Raw genomic sequence first — 20,000 nt, forward strand, 5'->3', positions numbered from 1 at the left:
GTATTGTTACCACGGAAGATTCTACCATTTTACGATTCTGAAGGTGGTGTAAACGAACGGTTTGAAATTGAAACGATGGTAAACGTTCCTGAAGCTTTCAGTGGTAGCAATCATTGGATGTAGTAGTAAGGAATATCTATGGGGATACGATGTTAAACAGCATACGTCGGGTAAAAGAGGCAGCAGGGAATGGTTAGGACAGGACCCACTATGCGATATTTGCCTCCGAAGACGCAGCAGTTAAACCTTTTGCTGTCTGGGCCGCCACTAAAGGTTGTGGCGTTGCCGCGGAATATGTTGTCAAACGTTCCGATCATGCGGTTTCCACGTTGCCTTTCGGTAGGAGGTTGTTGAAGGAGCTTACGTACCTTTACCCCGTTAGATAAGCATTTAATATCCAATGAATATCGATATAACGCCGCAGGCCTAGAAAGGTGAATTAATGGAGTTCACACCACAGCAAAGAGACTTTCGTTACAAAGAGGGTAATACGCTGCCTTGGGAAATCGTTTACGTTTGGGGGTGCCACGGTGAGAAGCCGGCCGATTATGGGCATCAAGGAATCCCAAGTATGAGTTAGAAGGTTCGGTGATATGGGGTGGTGATAAGAGTATATTCATTAATTACCGAATCCAACATCGACTACCTCGGCACTTTGGATCCATTCCGTTCGTGGGGTGAGAAGGAAAAGTTCTAAGTAACCTAGCCAGGCTTAACCGCAGCATTGAAGCTTTGTGTACTGCATCTTATGAGCGCAGGTAAATACACGCCCCCCAAGGCCCCCATCGTTGGATCCCAAGGTGCTTCGCGGGAGACCGCAAAGAAGAATTCCTACTTATTTGAGTCGCAATATAGAGACCGACAATATCCAAGTCGGTGGCAGAGATATCAATTAGCGGTGCATCAGTCTAAAGTGCGACTTTGATTACGCTTTGTCGCTGGTTGTTGGTTAGTAATGCCGAGTAATTTGGGTCATCAACAATCAACCGCCCATTCCTTGTGGTTATAACACCAAGCTTTGCAGCGAAGCTACAAGGATAATTAAGTGTGGGTGAATGACTTGAACTCTGACACTCTAGGAACATTCCTTCCTCACTGTCGTAGAATCCAAAAAGTCACTACGAAGCGCAGCTAACCCGTAGTTTAGAAACCATCAAAGAATGGGCCCATGTTTGATGCCTCTACGATACCCCCAGGAAACGACCATAACTTACCGAAAAGCCGGCTTAGCCACCGCTGGTGTTGGTCTGAGCTATTATATATGGCTATAACAACCCCACGTAGCTGAGTAGATGTGGTTTAGACTACTTACACAGGCGAGAAAAAATACATACCAGTCATCTTGTGGTTGATTCAACGGGCAAATTCCGTGAGATTTGAATTACTCAGAAATGCAAATGGGATCCATTGTAGTATTTGCATTGGCACGAGCCAGCCATGCCAACTGGGGCTTTAGGTTCTGCGATGACAATGGCGTAACTGCTGCAGCCAATGAGAAGTAAGACACAACAACATGGTTGCCTGCGCATTTTCCGTATAGCCCAACCCAGCAGTCCTTGAAAATCATTCCTGTTTTGACTTACACAGGTTGCCGATTGCCACGGGAAGGTATAGCTGCAAATACGCGTAGGACGATACGGTAAAAGGTCACGGTAAATAGCATAGAGGATCAAGAGATACGTTTATATCCAAAGCATCCACTCTTACGGTGCTTATTCTCTAGTAGCAAACTATAGTTTTGCTGAAGTAAATAGAAATCCACAGCGAAGGGAGATTGTTCCTTCATCTGGAGGAGAAGGACTCTGTGAATGATAATGGTTTGATACTCGGGCTTTAGGGTAAAGGTTGGAGGCCTGGGCGTTAATCATGTTTCCGATTAGGTACTGACTAGGGGAGTGGCTTCTACGGTGTGGTCGTGTAATTTGGGTTTAGTATCGTTAATTGAGAGTAACTCGACGCATTACAGCCTTACACCGAAAAAAAGCAACAGATAGGAACCCATTTCATTTCTCCATTTGAGCCCCGGAAGTACCTCTAAAGATTGACCCCCGTAACTTTCACATGATAGCTAATTGGTCAATATGCGCAGTTACAGATTCGCCCCAGTGATAAGATTACGTCTGGGCGACGATGCGCGGGCAGCTGGGTGAGGGTACGGAGGGCGGGGGTAGAGTGCGTGGGGAGGGTGAAAAACAGCAAAAAAGTGCCTGCCCCTCTGATGAAACCTTCGAACGATGCCACTTGGAATCTAAGGCCCATTAGCCACCATGAGCGTGCCTGGCCGCTAGTTCCGCATTATCAAGGCGGTGCGAATACTATCTTTACTTATCCCCAGTCGAGGACGCCTCGGGCGCCCGACGACGATAAGCCACCAGTAAATACACAAGGATAAGATTAACCCTTCATCTTCTTCAGGAGTACCACTCCAATAGCGACGACCAAGATCCAAATGTTATTCCCCACGAACTTTAACAGTTCGCCGCCGGCCCTAAGTGCCAAGGAAACAACCGAACCCAGCAGCCCAGGAAGACCGGCTGCCATCTTTTTCCCAAGTCCGTTAGTCCCACTGCCTATTTCTTTACGCCCGCGCCTGTAGCCTTAAGCGGTGGGATAGGATGACTCCTACTACGCTCGAAATAGCAACCGCAAATGCCAGCGGAATACCATACTTCACCAGAGTCCTTTTTATCTTTTCCTTGGTGGTAAGCCCCAACTCCGTTTCCAAACCATCCCTTTGCGCTCGCAGTTCCGTTAAGCGTTCCTGAAGGGCTTCTGCTTCCGCTTGGGCAGCTTCCCTTTTCCCCTTCAGTGCGCCCTTGGTCCGCGGCTGCTTCCTGCTGCCTTTCCAGCTGCGCCTCCATATCTTCGTAAGCCTGCGTTACCTGCCTAAGTTGCTCCTCCTTTACGATGATTTGCGCGTTTAACTCCCGTTCTTTTCATCACTGAAGCTTCCAGCTGTGCGCCCACGCGTCCTGAGTTCGGCGTCTCTGTCCCCAACGTCTGCAACTGCATGGTCGAAGTTCCTTCTAGCCTTATCCCTTTCATGTAGCAACGTGCTGATGCGCTGCTTATTGTCCTCACTTTCCCGTTCGTGAGAACCCGACATCATTCGCACCTGCTTCATGTATTCCTCTTCTCTTTCGTCCATTGTCTGTTTTAAGTATTCGATGTGCTCGGCCGCTGCTTCTAGTTCGGCGGTTTTTTCATCTAATTGCTCCGTAAGTTCGTCAAGCTGTCCCTGTGTTTGTTTATGATTTCTTGCTGTGCATTTTCTTCCATGTTGAGTGATTCTAAAGACTGCTGCAGCTGCAAGGCAGCACTGCTGCCTGACGGCGTACTCGTTAGCTTTTCCTCTACGTCTTCCTTGGTAGCTTGTATTTTTACGAGCTTTCCTTGATCCTTATCCAGAATTCCAGCGATGGCATGCATTTGACTGGTAGCCCTGGGGGTCTTAATGCCTTTAAGGAATTCCTCCTGTAGCCTCATAGTTTCCTTACTAGTTAAGCTGGACAGCACGGATAAGTCAGGTCTGCCTAGCGCCGTTGTTATTTCCTTCGGTAAGGCATTGTTAAGTGCGTTAGACTTTTTGCTTTGATAAAAGTCATACCACCTTTCCCTGCCTACGTAACGAATTTGGATTTGACCCTTATCACCGCGTTGGAATTCTAAAAGAGTCGAACTGGCTTTAGGATATCTCTTACGCACGTCGGTAAGTAGCTTTTCGGGTGCCGTTTCGCCAATAGCTGCCAATAAAGTTGGAGGAATTCGGGGGTCGGCAAAGAACCTTCCTTTTCCATCGCGGATGACGTAAACCTTAGCACCGCTTCTAGCAAGTCTACCCATAATTAGTTCCCTGCCGTATTCGTCTTCTTCGAACATTAGCTGCGCTTTTTCAGGTATCCACTCAGGTAGTAGCTCCTGAAGCCTTTCAAAGTCATCCGGGGGGGTCTTCCATGGATTCATCCATTTCTCGTTGGACTCTTTGCAACCATGCGTCACTGGGGGCTTCAGGAACTAATCCTAAGTCGCCCATTTGCATGTAAGATGGAAGAGATTTACCGGGGTTCTTTCCTTTAAACCTATTTATGAGGCTACGTAAGGCATCAGGGGCATTTAGGCCGTACTTGCGACGTAGCTTTTCATAAAAGTCCGGCTTATCCGCTTCCGACAGCAGGGTTTCATATTCTTCATCGTTAATGTCGACTTGGCCTTCTTCGGTAAGGGGGTCAAAATCCGTTCCTTCTACTTCCATTATATATGATAAGCTCAAAGTTAAATCCCAACGTATTACCTAAGCAGGTTGGCGGGCTGAAAGCAGAACGCACCTTTCACCGGGTTACATTCACACCTTCTAGCGCAAAGCCAGGAGAAACCCTGTACGTGGGCGTGCCCCGTCTAACGGATAACCTAGTCTTAGTTCCTGGCACCCTGGCTTTAAGGTTCGACCTAGCAATACAACCAAGCACCAAGGACAAGCGCTATACCGTCAATAATGTGGGTAGGAACCTCGTCTCTAAGATGAGAATCAAGTTCGCAGGGGAATCCCTCTTGGATTTGAATAGGTACGATTTGTACACCACGTATAAAGACTTATGGTTGACGGCCTTCGACCGTGCACAAAAGATAGAGCAGGGAATCGGAAGCGTTATTCTTCGTAAGCTTCGCAGCGACACCAACCCGGCGCCTACTGACTCCAGCGGAGCAACCGCAGTAGCAGACGCAACAAGGGTAAAGACCGCCTATGGTAGCAAGTACGTTATCCCTTTGGATTTCGAAGTAATTACGAACCATGGCGTGTATTACCCCAGACAGCTTGCCGAACTGCAGTTTGAAGTAACCTTGGCGGACACTACGAACGTCATTGGAGGCATGGACAGCGCAATTAGCGGGACTGTTGATCCTTATTCTATCACCAACTTAGAGCTACAGTACGAAACCGTGTACAGCGAAGAGCTGGCCCGTAGCGCCGGCATGGAATACAGCTCCGGAAAGGCATTCCTTTACGACCACGTAGTGATGTATAAGACGTTCAGTTTCTTGGATAAGACGGATGAGGTTATCAACCAAAGCATTAACCTCCCCCGAAGAAGTCTCACGGGGTTAATGCTGGTGTTTGCTAAGCCCTATGAGGCCGGTAAGCGCGACTCCGAAGCGTTCCACAACCCCAACATTACTAACGTCGGCGTGAATATCAACGGCGTTCCAAACAAGGTCTACTCCCAGGGAATAAAGCCCGCAGACGTGTACAGGGAGGCAATGCGCAAGTTTGGCGACCAAATTAACCCTGAGGAATTCTTTAAGGATAAGTATGCGCTGTGGATTGATATGCGCACCATTAACGACGAAGACCTACATGGTCAAGGCCTCCGTCTAGTAAATACGCAGGATGGCATAACATTGGAAATCAAACGCACCAAGAATGCCTCCGCGGGCGACGGTGATAAAATAAACTGCTACGTCTTCGTCGTGTCTGACGCGCAGTTAAGCGTAGAAATGAACCAATTGAAAAGCGTTGCCTACTAGGACGGCTGAGGAATGAAGTCGTCAATGTTAAAATATTTCTTGAATATACAATGTTTCGCGTATTTGAAAGCAACGGTACGAAACTGCAAGTCGTGCAAGGCGATAAATTGTACTTCAAAGCAAAGGAAGTAGCGGCCGCATTGGGCTACGAACGCCCAAAAGATGCAATTAAGGTGCACGTTCGCGATAAATACAAGGTAAGGCTTAGCGAACTTAGAATGGAGGTGAATCGCCTCCCTTCCAATTCACACCCACATTCCCTGTATGTGAACGAATCCGGGTTGTATCAGTTGATATTCTCCTCGAAGATGGCAAAGGCAGAAGAATTCCAAGATTGGGTCCTCGAAGAAGTCCTACCCGCGTTGAGAAAGACGGGTAAATATGCGATGGACAAACGCTTCGACAGCCCGAATAAATTAGTTTTTAAGATAGAAAATGAAGCTGACCTGCATGCAAAGGTAGTCGATTACATGCGTAGGTTTTACCCTGAATTCATCATAGCACCAGGCCTTGGCGAGCTGCAGGATTCTGACAGCAAGCGCATAACATGCTGGCGAAAAGGCTACCAAGCCGGCCAGCCAGACCTTTTAATCCTTAACGCCCACAAGAAATACCGCGGGTTGTGTATTGAGTTGAAAACCCCAAAAGGAAACGGCGTCTTATCCGCGAAGCAATCTAAGAAAATCTCGCAGCTTGATGTAAATGGTTACCTAACTATGGTTAGCAACGATTACGACATTATCTGCCGTGCCCTGATGGATTACGCGGATGGCATTCGTATTCCCTGTAAGGGCTGTGTAAAGCGGTTTAAGTCCTACGCCACTTTGAAAACGCACCTAAAGATATTCCATAGGTATAATGAAGCTCAGCTTGACTCACTGGCGTGATCTTGCCCACGGTAAAGCATACGAAATAAAAAATTACGTCGTCTTCGAAGACATCAACCGTTTACGGTTAGTCCTCAAAGACTTAGAAGGCAAGGAATATTCCCTTTGGGCGCCGGATTGCGTGCGGTACGTAATTCAGGGCGAGGAATTCACCCACTTACGCAGCTATGGTAAGGTAAATGGCCGATGGAAGTTTGACATTGAAAGAACAGTCACTCCATCTCCTCTTTGTAGTTAAGCGCGTCTGCTAAAGTCCGCTGCGCTTTAGGATCCGCGGAGCACCAATGCCCCACAAAGGATCCTTCGGAGAATACCCTGTCGCAATGAAGGCAGGTGTATTTTTTACGCGGCGGCTTACGAGGGGTAATGCAGTCGGCAGGTAGTTCGCAAGTAATACAGTCCATATATTGAAAGGGTAATTAGAATGCCTCCCAGAAAGGCGGCTGCGTAGGCTAGCATATACCTTTAAAAGGGGTCTTTATTTTTATTTATTATTATTAGATTATGTAAGCGCCCTTAAAAGGGGTCTTTATTTTTATTTATTATTATTAAATATCCTTAATTCATTATTATAGAATATTCTTAATAATAATAAATAAAAATAAGAATGGGATTTGAGACTCTTTGCGCAAACCCTACTTTACTATCTTAGGTCCTTTCTAACTTCTACGGGCTTTCCTTGCCGCCTCATTGCCGGCATGCCAGGCCTCAAAGCGATCTAAGTACTCCTTAAAGCCGCCTTGACCGTCGTAGAGGCACTGCCAAATATGCTGGTCACTTCTTTGACAGCCGCAACGCTCGCAGGTTGCCTCCCAATATTCCCTATCTTCCCACCTTACGCCTTCGACGCAGTCAAACTCCGCAAAGCGCTGGTCAATTTCCTTCTTCCGGCGCGTTAACTTCCTTTGGGTTTCCTTTGGGCAACATCGTGCAGCAACGTCGCCGTGCTCCTCGCAAGCCACGCTCAGCAGGTCGTAATTGCCGCGGCACCGATGTCGATGCCATTCGTCGTTCTTGTCCTCCTCGCAGCGCTCACATACGTTCTTTAGGCAAACGCGGTTATCAACGTGGTAATCCAACATCTGCGCGCTGCTAAAGAGGCGATTACACTCCTTACAACGCCTTTCGCGTGCCTTCTTAGCGCACACCTTCTTTTCCAGGTGGTATTTTAACATTTGCTTGCTGCTGAACTCCTTGTTACACCGCTCACACTCCATATATAATAAGGATTTAATAACCCTTATATGGGATACCGCATAAAGTCCTTAATGGACTCTTTTGCCCCGGATACTATTTCAAAGAGTGTCTCAGAATGTTGACGTTTAGGTTAAATCTTTGTTAAGGATGCCTGGAAACTATTTCAAAGAGTGTCTCAGAATGTTAACAATAAGGTTAAATCTTTGTTAAGTATATGTGGAAAGCCCGTAAGGATTAGTAGGCGGCTTAAAATAGTAAAGTTGGGTTTGTGCAAAGAGTCTCAAATCCCATTCTTATTTTTATTTATTATTATTAAGAATAATTAGGGATATTTAATAATAATAAATAAAAATAACAACCCCTTTGAAGGGCACGTCTTAACAAAGATTTAACCTAAACGTCAACATTCTGAGACACTCTTTGAAATAGTTTCCAGGCATCCTTAACAAAGATTTAACCTAAACGTCAACATTCTGAGACACTCTTTGGAATAGTTTCCACATATACTTAACAAAGATTTAACCTTATTGTTAACATTCTACAGGGGATATCGCATGAAGTCCTTAACGGACTCCTTAGCCCACGTTGCCATAGTTATCAGCGCACCAAACCGTTCTGCGCGCTTCAGACCGCACATTTCATCGTACAATTCCTGCACGCGCTCTTTCAGCCGATCGATCTCCTCCCTTTGCATTTCTATGGTGTCTCTTTTATCTTTTGCGTCGGTGGCAATCCTTCGTACTGCGTCCACTGGGTCCATCGTATATATAATGGATCCGAACCATATTCCCTGCAATGCTCTGATAGTAGGACCCACCGGCTGCGGAAAGACCCAGTTCGTCGTGGAGCAGCTATTAGGACCCTTTAGATACCGCTTCGACTACATCGTGCTATTATGCCCCACCTACGTGAATAACCGCACCTGGACGGGCATAGGAGTGAAAGATGACGACTTCTTTGTAGATATCTTAGACCCTAACGAGTTATCCAGCCATTTGAAGTTCTGGCATAAGCAATTCCCTAAAGATACGCAGACGCTCCTCATATTGGATGACATTGCCTGCGGGGACGACGTAAAAAAGCGCACCTCCGAGCTCGTTAAGCTCGCCTTCAGCGGTAGACACGACAATATCAGCGTTTGGTTGCTTTCCCAGCAGCTTACCAGTGTCTCTAAGCCCTTCAGGGAAAACATAGGCTCTCTCGTAGTATTTTATACTCCAAGTAAGTCTGACCTGGAAACCATCTTAAGCGACTACGGCGGTGAGATATCCAAGGAACAGTTACACGAATACATGCGGCATTTAAAAACGCACCAACATTCCAAGTTGATCTTCTCTTTGAGGTTTCCGTATTCCATTAACATATATGGACATTGAGCAGCTCTTAGATGAAGTCCCCGCGCAGTTAGACGAAAGTAACCTTAAGGAACAACTTAACATCCTTGTGTCTTCGGGGAAGTGTAAAGAAATGATAGGCAAGGAACTTACCCATGAGCAAGTTAATAAGTTGTCAGAAGAGGAAGTTAAGAAGTTCCATAAGAGGTACGAGGCCGCCCTTGCAAGTAAGACCACGGACGCCGTCGCAGATTCCGCTATCCGACTTGCGACTAAATTGCTTGGACTTGCACTGCCCATAGACGACGTGGAGCAACTGCGGAAGGACATAAGAGATGACTATGTCATATCCCAAGAACTTAAGATAACCTGCGGGTGGTTGTCTTTGAAGTGCGGTAAGTTAATGGCAGTCGCCTCTGCGGCACTTCACGTAGCTCAGCATGTCGACTTGAAGGAGGTACTAGGTTCCTTTGGAACATCTTGGAAGGACTTCAAGAAGGACAGAGAAGTCGAAAAGGTCTTCCAGGCAGCACTTGCTGAGGTACCTGATCAAGTCGCCTCAAGTACTTAGTCAAGTCGTTGTCAAGTCGCCTCAAGTACTTAGTCAAGTCGTTGTCAAGTCGTCCGTAAGTCATTATCAAGTCGTCATCAAGTTACTTGTCAAGTCCTTCAAGTCCCTTAATATAAGATGAGTGGCACCGAAGAACAACCACCCGTAGAAGATACCAAGATTACCAAGGCTAAATCTCCAGGCAGAGTCGCTGCCGGAAAGAAGCTCGCGGAGATGAATAAAAAGAACAAAGCCAAAAAAGAAGAAAAGGTGGAGGAAAAAGAAGAGGAATCCTTTATTAATCCGGGATACGTCATTGGCGCGTTAGGAGTTGCTATAGCAGCAGGCAGCCTTTACTTACAATGGCGGGCAGCAAAGCCAAAAGTAGAACCACCAACATATCACGCGCCCGTGCACGCACCTGTGGAGGTTAGAAAAAGTAAGATCCCTGAAATGGAGTAGATTTATCACCCGCGGCGACCTAGATTTTCCTTCTCGCTTTGTAATATAATGTCAACCGCGTTATTGAAAACTGTTGAAGAAGCAGCTATCATTACTTCCATCGTTGCGGGTATTGGTTGGGTAGGTAAGAAAGTGCTCAAAGAAGACTTTACTGAAGACCCAAGCAAGAGCTTCGCTAATTTTGCTAAGATGACCGCTGCCGTAGGCGGGGCTATCATGGCAAAGAATTACCTACAGAAGGAAAAGTACCTACCTAACATATAAATGGCTAGCGTGGTCGCAGGTGGAGTTATTGCAGCCTTAGCATTCACTGGAGCTAATTATGGTGGTCAATATTTGGATAGATTAGTTAGAGGTGATCGCAGCGGAGATTTGGCCGCCGAAAGGAAGAGACACGACTTAGCGCTGGAGAAATATCAGCGAGACGTGGCGGCTTGGAATGAAAAAAGACAAGCTTACAGGGATTGGTTGGACAAGAACTACCAAGACAAGATGCAGGCGGATAAGAACTTTGAAAACACAGACTACGCCTTTAAGCTCTATGCGCAGGCGCATCCCGACTTTAGAATGAGAAAGCCTCAGTTCAAGAATTACTACCAGCCTTCTAAGAAACAAAAAGACAATGAGTTGGTCTTCGTAGGAGTCGCAGGGCTGGCGGGAGGCGTAGCTTTGGCGTATCTAATATAATGATCGTCTTTTTGGAAAGCGATAAAAATAACTTTACCACTTATTTAAATCCCACCATTAAAGCCTATAAGGTTCGGCTCATAAGTTGCTCTTTGTACAATTCTTGGTATAACCTGATTAGGGGCATAGTCACTGAGCATACAGGAGGATCTAACTATCAAGCCGTATTGCTGCCCGATGGACATTATACGCCAATCACACTGGCCAAGGAATTAGCAAAACACGGTTATACTCTCACCACAGGATTGCCGCACGAAATGACCCTCAAACATAATATGTCAAATTATTCAATGACTTTTGGAAAGTCTGACCCATTGGGATCTTTATTATGTGCCTCGGGCAAGACAATTACCAACACAGCCATACCTGTGAAATGGAAAGTCGCATCCTCTTACGAAGTCTATTGCGATTTAGTCCATAGTTACAACAATGGAGAAAAGTCTTCTCTTATGTCTAAGTTCCTGCCCAAAGGTAATCCATTTGACCTGGTAGAATACACTCCCATTTCTTTGAGCTATGACTTGTCTAATTTGGTAGAAAGCATAAACATCACCATTAAGGTGGACGGAAAGACGGTGGATTTTAACGGACGCAAGATCAATCTTGTCCTGGAATTCATATAATGGGCCGCGTAGAGGACAAACTCAAAAGGATTTACTATGGGCCTGAAGGCTATTGGAAAGGAGCGTCGGCCATCAAGAAACTCGCGACCGCGGCCAGGGTATCAGATGAAACGGCTAAGAACTGGTTAAAAAAACAAACCCTCTGGCAGGTTTATCTTCCCGTGCCTAAGTACATTCCCAGGCCCAGCTTCACCGTAAATACCCCCAATGAAGTTCATCAGGCGGATTTGCTTTTCTTACCGCACGACAAGGTGAGAAAAAAGACCTATAGGTACGCTTTGACCGTAGTTGATGTCGCAAGCAGATATAAGGACGCCGAACCCATAACCAGCAAGGATTCTGGGGAAGTCGCAGAAGCCCTAGGTAGGATTTATAAGCGCGTTTTGAAATGGCCTAAGCTGCTGCAAGTGGATGCGGGGACAGAGTTCATGGGCGTGGTTACTAAGACCCTGAAAGACCACGACACTAAGATTAGGAGAGCCGAGGCAGAGTACCACAGGGGTCAGAGCATCGTCGAAAGATTCAATAAGACTCTGGCCGAGCGTCTCTTTGGATACCAGTATTGGAAAGAGCTGGAAGATCCCTCCAAACGCAACAGGGAATGGACTCAGAGGCTCCCCCAGGTCGTCGCAGCTTCAAACAACGAGGCGGCCAGGGCTACGGGAATAAAACCCAGGGACGCTATGAAGAAGAAACACGTGGAACACAAGTCCTACGTCAGAAGTTCAAGGGCGGTCTTCCCCCATGAAAAAAAATTAGGTAATGTCACAGTCCGATATCTCTACGGACCGGGTGAATTAGAAGGAGGATCCAAAAGAGCTACGGATCCTAATTGGTCTTTGGAAACTTACCAGATCCGAAGCGTAATAGCTAAGAAGGGTCAGCCCATCTTGTATTATCTTCACGATGGCCCCACACGTGGGTTCGTCATGGAAGAACTGCTTATCGTGTGATGTCCGAATGCTATCGTATGCACTCCGTCATCACACATCCATCGCTTACCGTCAAATGCAGACAGCGACACCTTCTCCTGCGTGACGTTATGTATCTGATGACCATAGCTGCGCAGGCTGTTCATCTTATGCCGCTGTTCCTTGCGTGTTCGTAATACGTTGAGGTAGGACTCGTGCGTAATGTCCTTCTTAACCACGTACTTTTTTACGCCTTTAGCTTTCTTTTCTACGCCGTCTAACTTTAGCACGCTGTACATCTTTGGTTTCAGACCCACGTACTCTACTATGGGTTTTCCTAACATTTCGTCTTTCATCTTCCCAATTACCTTCTTATTCTTCGCAGAGTAAAGGAAGTGCTCCTTCGGGTAACCGCTGGTGTCGTACTCGTCTATGTCGGGGAGGCAGTCTTTGTAAACGTCTTCCGTTTGCACTTCTAGAATTAGGGAGTCGGTGTCTGTGTACAGGAGGCGACAGCGGTCTCCGTACTTTGGCTTAAGCTTATCGTAGTAGAACTCATACATAAGCAGCTTCGATAGATCCAGCACCGTAAAGCCTGTGTAAACGGGCTTGTTTAGTAAGAGGTTTGCCCTTTTCATGTGAATCACGTAGAAGTTCAGCATTTCTACGTATCTAACGAAGCCTGGCTGTGACACGTATGCTTCTGCTTCCTCTTTGGTGCTGACTATTTTTACGCTTACGCGCTTGCGGATGTTCTCCATTGTCTTTCCGAACACGCTGTTGTTCATCAGTTTGAAGAGGTTTTTCTCGAAGTCATTTTTCGCTGCGGTACGCTTTTGCGTGTTAAAGTCAATGTAGGGGCGCATCCAGGGTTCCTGCGTGAATTTTAGGACTCTGTGGATCTTCTCTACGCGCATTCCGTGTCGCACGTAGAACTGCAGGTTGCGGTAATGTACCACATACTTCTTCTTATCCATCAGGTTCATAGTTAGTTTCCTGTACGGTTTGTAGCCAGGGCACATTTGCTTTTGCAGCGGACTTAGCTGCTTAAATGGTATCTCTATCGCTTCTGGTGCTAAGGGGAACTCATTGTGTTCGTCGTGCAGGCGCTCTGGGTACTCCAGATCCACTTCTAAAACGTAACCCTTGTCTTCCTCCTTTCCTACCTGCATGTAGAAGTCTATCGGCTTCACTGGATCCCATTCGAAGTCTCTCACAGGTAGGTACTGTGACATTGCCCAACCATAAAGGTTATTCGCATCCAGGTAGTAAATGTATGTGGTTGGTTTCTCTGGGTCGTGCTCTACTAAGGGGTTGTTTGCGCGGGCGTAACGTCGGCTGGGCCCGCATACGCCGCCACGAATACCGTCTTCCATAAACCGATACATGTCGTATTCCGTTAGGAGATCCAACTGCGCATTTGTCTTCTTTAACAAAGCACTCCAGCTGAGCCCAGGAGCCGTGTAGAAATTAGCGGGATCCAATCCGTAATATTCCATAGCCATCTTTCTGAAGCTTTGGAAAACATCTGCAAGCAGCACTACGTCAGACCTTAGGTAGATGTCGTGGTAGTCCCCCATGTTCTCACAGGAGTACTTTTCCCACACGTCTAACGCATGCTGGTACTCCTCATCCTTTATACCGGACTCGTTTAGGGTGCTGTAGAAGCGATCTTTGGGTGGTAGGGACTCTTTGAATCGATCCCAGGAGTCCATGTATTCGTATGGGTACACTCCTTTCCTTTCCGCGCCGTATTGGCTGGAAATGGGAAAGTTGGTGTTATACTTTACGAGGTTTGCTAAGGAGTCCGCCATAAACTGCTGCGAATCTAAGAACTTTAGCTTACCCACAGTTACGGACATGTAGCGCTCTTTGTTGTTGGGTATGCATTTGACGTCGGAGCCGTCTGTTCCTTGTAGTAGCAAATGGGAGTCGTAACCGCGGAGGTTGTGAAAGAACACCGGAATCTCCATGTCTGGATTTACTTTGAAGTTTATATTGCATTTCCAATGAGCCGCTCCTCTGTATTTACCCGTGACGTGGCAGTGATCCCTAACCTTATCCACATAGAAATCCTCAACGAATGCTTTATGACAATGAATGCAGTGCGTGGAGGGCTTTCCCGGCTTCTCACCTTTCTTAGCATACTTCCCGCATTTAAAATGAGCTTCTCCTAGATACTTTCCATCTTCATCCCACGCTTTCTTGGCTCGTCTTCCAAACTGAAGAAGCGTATGTTGGCAAATGTGGCATTTTTTTGCCTTGTTAAAAGCCTCCTGGTTCTCTTTGGTAAATTCCATCTTCTTTGGACGTCTTAATTGTTCTCTAATCTCTTCCTCCTCTTCTCGCAATGCTTCTAGAAACTTATTAGCTGCGTTCTTACCTCGGTAAATCACAGGAGGGTTTGCTTTACCGTCTGATTTGACTACTATGTAACCAAAGGAGCAGATCTCGTGTAATCCTACCTTATTCGTGGCACCACGTTTCTGCTCTTCCTTAGTTATCAACGCTTCGAAGTCTGCATATATCACGTAAGGCACTTGCATCTGCTTTTGATGGTCTGCGTATGAAAGCTCTTTGTTGGTGGGTATCTGGATCCGTTGCGCCACTTCTTCGACTCCGCGGCAGATCTCATCGTGTTTCTTTAGGGTATTTAAGGATGTAAATGACAGCAAGCAGCAGTCGCAGAAGTACTTTTTGCCTTTGTGCTTAGTATGTCTGTAGAATAGTCTGCTAATGTGTTTAACCCATGAGTAGTGTCCGCCGTGGTAGAATAAATGTACGCGCTCTCCTTTACTTTTTGACAGAACTAACGGTACTATCGTCTGCTCTCTGACTCCGTAAACGTTAATTGCTAGATCGTTTATTTCCTCAAATATGGGGATGTCTATCAACTGCATGGGAAATTCCACACCATCCCACTCTAAATCATCTGTGGGATACTTACTTGTCCTACAGGGATCCTTCTCTGCTGGATACAGTGCAGACCTGATTGCCCACATAAAGCATCGATTGTCTTCATTCTTCACGTTTACAATAGCCTTCTTCCTTTCTACCCACGTTGGTAGCGGTACGTAACTCCCCCCTCGTATGGGTACGTACCTGGCTATACTTATCTCTATTCCTTCAACCTCCTCTACTGTCCAACCCGATCCTTCTTTCGTGTAGTTAGACAGCGACTCCATTATTGCTTCTAAGGCTTCGCTGAGTGACCTATCCAGATTCGTGGATTCTAATATCACTAACGACTTTGATCGCAACATTGCTGTCGTCATTACCTCGTCTTTTGACAAACTTACTTCTACCATTATGCTCGCTTTCAGGGCTCCTAATTCTTCTATACCTTTTCGGAGAGTCCTTTTAACCTTCCTTTCTGACTGACGCCAAAACTGTCTAACGTCAATCTCACCGTTACCGGGTATTGACACCGTGCTGAAGTTGCTTTGGGATTCCATCTATATAATAGGAAATATTTTATACCTAATACCAAGCACTTTTTAGGTCGTCGTAGTCGTACTCACAGTCCTGACAATGCCAAAACAATTTAACCTTAGTCTCAAACTTCTTACCACATCCACAATCATAACTGCTCATACACTTCGTCTTCATTTTCAAATGCTTTTTCAAATCCGCTTCTTTCTTAAAAGTTCTCTTACATTCTTCGCACTCCATATATAGACTAACATATTTAAGTGCGCTGTTGCCCTCAACCACACTTGGAGTGGGGGTCGTCCGTAGGTGGATTTTTGACACGGGTCTTGCCCGTGTTGAGATTGCGCTGGAACCCCCATTCCCTATACTACTCACGTGGAGAGGCCGGCCGGTGGTGTGAGACTGGAAACTTCAATCCACGGTTGTTCCTCTTCAGACAATAGCGAGCCAATCACTGTTTCAGCAGTTTCCCCAGTGGAGTTGAAATCTTATCCCACAAACAACTACACAGTATCTGCTCTAAAAAGCAGGTGTGGATCCAGGGGGGGGGGTTTGGGGTGACAAGCCAACCCCCCCTCCCACCTGCTCAAATTTCTTAGTATTATCCTTAAGAAGCCACCCCCTTTTCCTCCCATTCCTGGTAAAAACTTTGTAATAGTCACCCCCCCCCCCCTCATTCTAATATTCCCTGGAACTGCTACTGAACAGTACTATTTCGTCCCCTAAGACAGGCCCAAAATGCACTGTAATTCCAAGTCCACCCAGTTCTCCCTCATCCTCGGAATGGTTAACTTCTTATATTTGTTTTCGTCTTAGGTGGATAACGTCGAGATTAGAGGTGAAGGAGCCCACAAATTTCCAAAGACACTGAATGAAGGAGAAAGGATAGGCATTGGTATTGCTGTTGGATTGGTTGTTGTCTTCACTCTGACTGCGATCTACATGTTCATGGTGGGTACTCGGCAATAAATGGCTGGTCACGTGGCCATTTACGTCATACGACCATTGACCACGTGATTATTTCTGCTTCGAACAAACGCGCACAATATAGCGTTTTCACTAACGTGACAAGACAGCCATATTGGTGTACCAGACGATAGAAACGTTCTAAATAATTTTTACGTAGAAATTGAGTTGATTTCCCGATACACCAACATGTCTACTGTAACATCACGTGAAAACGATCTATAGACCGTTTTAGCTTAGTTGTTTGTTGTGCACATTGTTGTGCACATTGCACATTGGTTTCTTTTGTCTTATTCTATCATTTTTACACTCCTTTCTACCACCTCTTTCTCTTTTACTCCGACGAAGGACTAGCGTCCGAAACGTCAGTAAGTTTTTTCATCTTTTCACGGTGTATAATTTACCTTTTTATCATTACTGTTTCATTAGAAACACCGACGCAGCTCACACTAGTTTTTAGCTAGTTATAACCTCTCTTGGGAGTTGATTTTTTCACGTGTAAATATTTTTTGTTCGCCATAAAAAAATGATTCTCAAGGGAATGCCATGTGATCTGGAATGGGCAGTTTGCATACGAACGAAGCTAAGAATATCTATTAACAATTCCGAGGCTAAAGAAAAAACTGGGACGAGTCTTCATCGCATCGCATTATGGAACTATTTTAGGGGACGAAGGAGACGCCTTATGACGAAATATATTTATCCTATGAAGCAATCCCGTAATGCACTGCGATGCCGACTCGCCCCAGTGTTCTCGTCCTCGGAATACGAGCTAATGGGCCTTTTTCACGCGGCAGCCATGTTGGTTGGAACAATAGATTCTATCACGCGTAGCCCCACATACAAGTGCTTGAAAATAAATTAATGCAGGTTAAACAAAGGTTTTTCATTCTCATGAGAATAAACATGGCCGCCGTGTGATATAGGTCTATTCACCAAGGGATTACAAACTTTTTTGACATTACCAATAGAACAGGTGCATGTTACGTCATTGTCGCCATCTTGGTTGACGATAACAAAGCATTCCTCCTCGGCTTCTCTTGTAAGATCAACCAAGATGGCGGCTGTTTCACTCGGTTATTCATATCTCAAGGGATTTTTGAGTCACATGGTTGCACACACTCTATACAAGACACAAAGCCCGGGTATCAAACACGTGTATGGCCTTGGTGAAAGGCGAGCGCGCTTTTACAGTTATTTATATCTCAAGGGATTTTTGAGTCACATGGTTGCACACACTCTATACAAGACACAAAGCCCGGGTATCAAACACGTGTATGGCCTTGGTGAAAGGCGAGCGCGCTTTTACAGTTATTTATATCTCAAGGGATTTTTGAGTCACATGGTTGCACACACTCTATACAAGACACAAAGCCCGGGTATCAAACACGTGTATGGCCTTGGTGAAAAGCGAGCGCGCTTTCACATCTACTCCATCCGTGCTTCTCTATATATCCATTACAACATAGTATTTCTTATTGCTTCTCCAAACTAAAAGTACTACAAGGGGAAATCAAACAAAACAATGAAACTGGAAGTTCCAAGGAACGGCAAAGCCAGGAGAGATTCGCTCACCAGCAAAGGAACAGAGGACATTTCCCTAGACGATGCTGTAGAAGGCCCGTCTGGACTGACGGCGATGAACAGGGGTGAACCACGACGAACAGATGCGCCAATGCCCAACGAAGACGAAGAGGAAGAGGAGGAGCTTAACATTGTAAGGAATTAGAATTAATGTGACTTAACTGTATGTGACGTCAAATCAGCTCGATTTGGAGGGCAGAAACGAGTTTCAATCCCATGAGAATTAGGAACCTATTATTATTATGTCCTTGAAATTGAGCTGCATTCCGACGGGCTGCAAGATTTTTATAGCTGGAATATGGTAGTCGCGCACGGAAGAAGGAGGTTCTGGGGGTTTACTTGTGTTTACCGTTAGCCACGGACATAGCGCGCTTTCCTGAAACAAACAAGTACTCTTGACTTGACTAACCTCACGACACAGCGAAATCGGGTATCGGGGCCTCGGAGGGGGTGGGGCAGAGGTTCTACGGCACCCCCCCCATCCACCCCACGTTTTTTCTTTTTCCATAATAGCTTCAGATATTTTCCAGTCTTGCGGGGTACCTTTTCTCAGGGTACCCCAAGAAATCCATCACAAAAGGAATTCAAATTTGGTATGCTGGGCTTGGCAGTTCGTGGGAATAAAACCGAGCAGCAGAAAAAAATTCTACAATTGAGTGAGCAATGATAAAGCGTCCCTCATGCAAAACACCCGATACTGCGATGCATTTTTACTAGTCTGGAAGGCAAATATGATATATGAATATCCTTTTCATTTTAGTTTGTAGCCAAATTCTGAAGGAAGGAACAAGAAATGACACTGAATGTGACAAACATCTTTGTTAGAAGTTGAGTTTATAACTTGCTTGTATAATTCGTCTGGAAGTCGCTACTGATATGAATAAATGTTATGGAACTGAAACTTTGCACTATTTCGTAATTTTTATGCGCTCATTATTCCTATTTCACTGACTTACACTTCTTCTTTTCCTTTCCCTTCTCCTCCTTCTCCCTCTCCTTCTTCTTATCCTTCTCGCGAAGGTACAGATCAGACACGTCTTTTGAACGTGGTCTTAATAAGCAACTCAAAGTACGTGAAATTCCTTTGAATCTACTAAATAAACTTTGAATACTAATAAAACAAATTTGTAATTCAAATGAAAACATCCAAGCGCGGCCAAGTCTTTAGTGTTCTGCTCGAGTTCGCTCGAACAATATTGTCATCGTCACTGAACTAATTTATTTTACTCCAGTAGTAATTCAAAGGTGGCTTAAATCTTTAAGAACTCGCTCCTAAAGACGCCAAAACGATTTCATTTTACGTCTAATTCAAAAACCTAACGGTAAGACTTTTTTTTGAAACTTTTTATCTTTTAGACTTGTTTGCCCTAACGGTATGTCAGATTTTAAACCAATCTCGCTCGCTCGCTAGCTTAGCAAAATTCTTATAATTTTTAATACTTCAAAATTATTTGTTTGAATGCGTTTTACATTGCGAAATTTTGCCCAAAGCACTCCTATGATACATGACATAACGGCTTTATCGCAAATATAAAAGTCTAAGATACAAAACTTATACTTTTTCAGTTTAGTAGATTTTCAATATATCAAAACAAATCTTGAGAAGCTTTATTGTCGAGCATGATTAAGCTTTCGTATAACAATTTGATTGTTTAGCGATCTATAAGATTTACATTGAAAAATTTTCGTCCAAATTTCTAAAGTTTGATACGTTCTTAAAACCCTGTACTTGTATTATTGTTGTTGCTTTTAAAAAAAAGTGTATTCCACAATGAACAACTTTTTGATTTCATTCTTTTCGGCTCTTCACTTTAAAAACGATTAAAAAATTTGCATTTATGTAT

The 20,000-nt window shown here is 45.2% G+C and overlaps 2 protein-coding genes across 2 annotated transcripts in view; both read left to right on the forward strand.

The window, feature by feature from the left end:
* Nucleotides 1–5,909: 5,909 nt before the first annotated feature.
* LOC116292543 (uncharacterized) lies at nt 5,910–19,217 on the forward strand. The gene is made up of 4 exons (XM_089038083.1): nt 5,910–5,981; nt 16,423–16,557; nt 18,071–18,289; nt 18,917–19,217. The coding sequence occupies exons 1-4, from the start codon at nt 5,910–5,912 to the stop codon at nt 18,932–18,934; spliced, it is 444 nt and encodes a 147-aa protein (XP_088894209.1). The 3' UTR covers nt 18,935–19,217.
* Nucleotides 19,218–19,333: 116 nt separating this feature from the next.
* The window catches only part of LOC116292544 (uncharacterized), a 5,014-nt gene continuing 4,347 nt past the window's right edge, over nt 19,334–20,000 (forward strand). Inside the window, exon 1 of the mRNA XM_089038464.1 lies at nt 19,334–19,478. The gene's annotated coding sequence lies outside the window, so the exon portion shown is untranslated. The remainder of the gene's footprint in view (nt 19,479–20,000) is intronic.

This window comes from Actinia tenebrosa, unplaced genomic scaffold (assembly GCF_029948245.1).
Source record: "Actinia tenebrosa isolate PJP-AT-01 unplaced genomic scaffold, QUT_ActTen_1.0 PGA_scaffold5__44_contigs__length_20552954, whole genome shotgun sequence".
NCBI classification, from domain to species: domain Eukaryota; kingdom Metazoa; phylum Cnidaria; class Anthozoa; order Actiniaria; family Actiniidae; genus Actinia; species Actinia tenebrosa.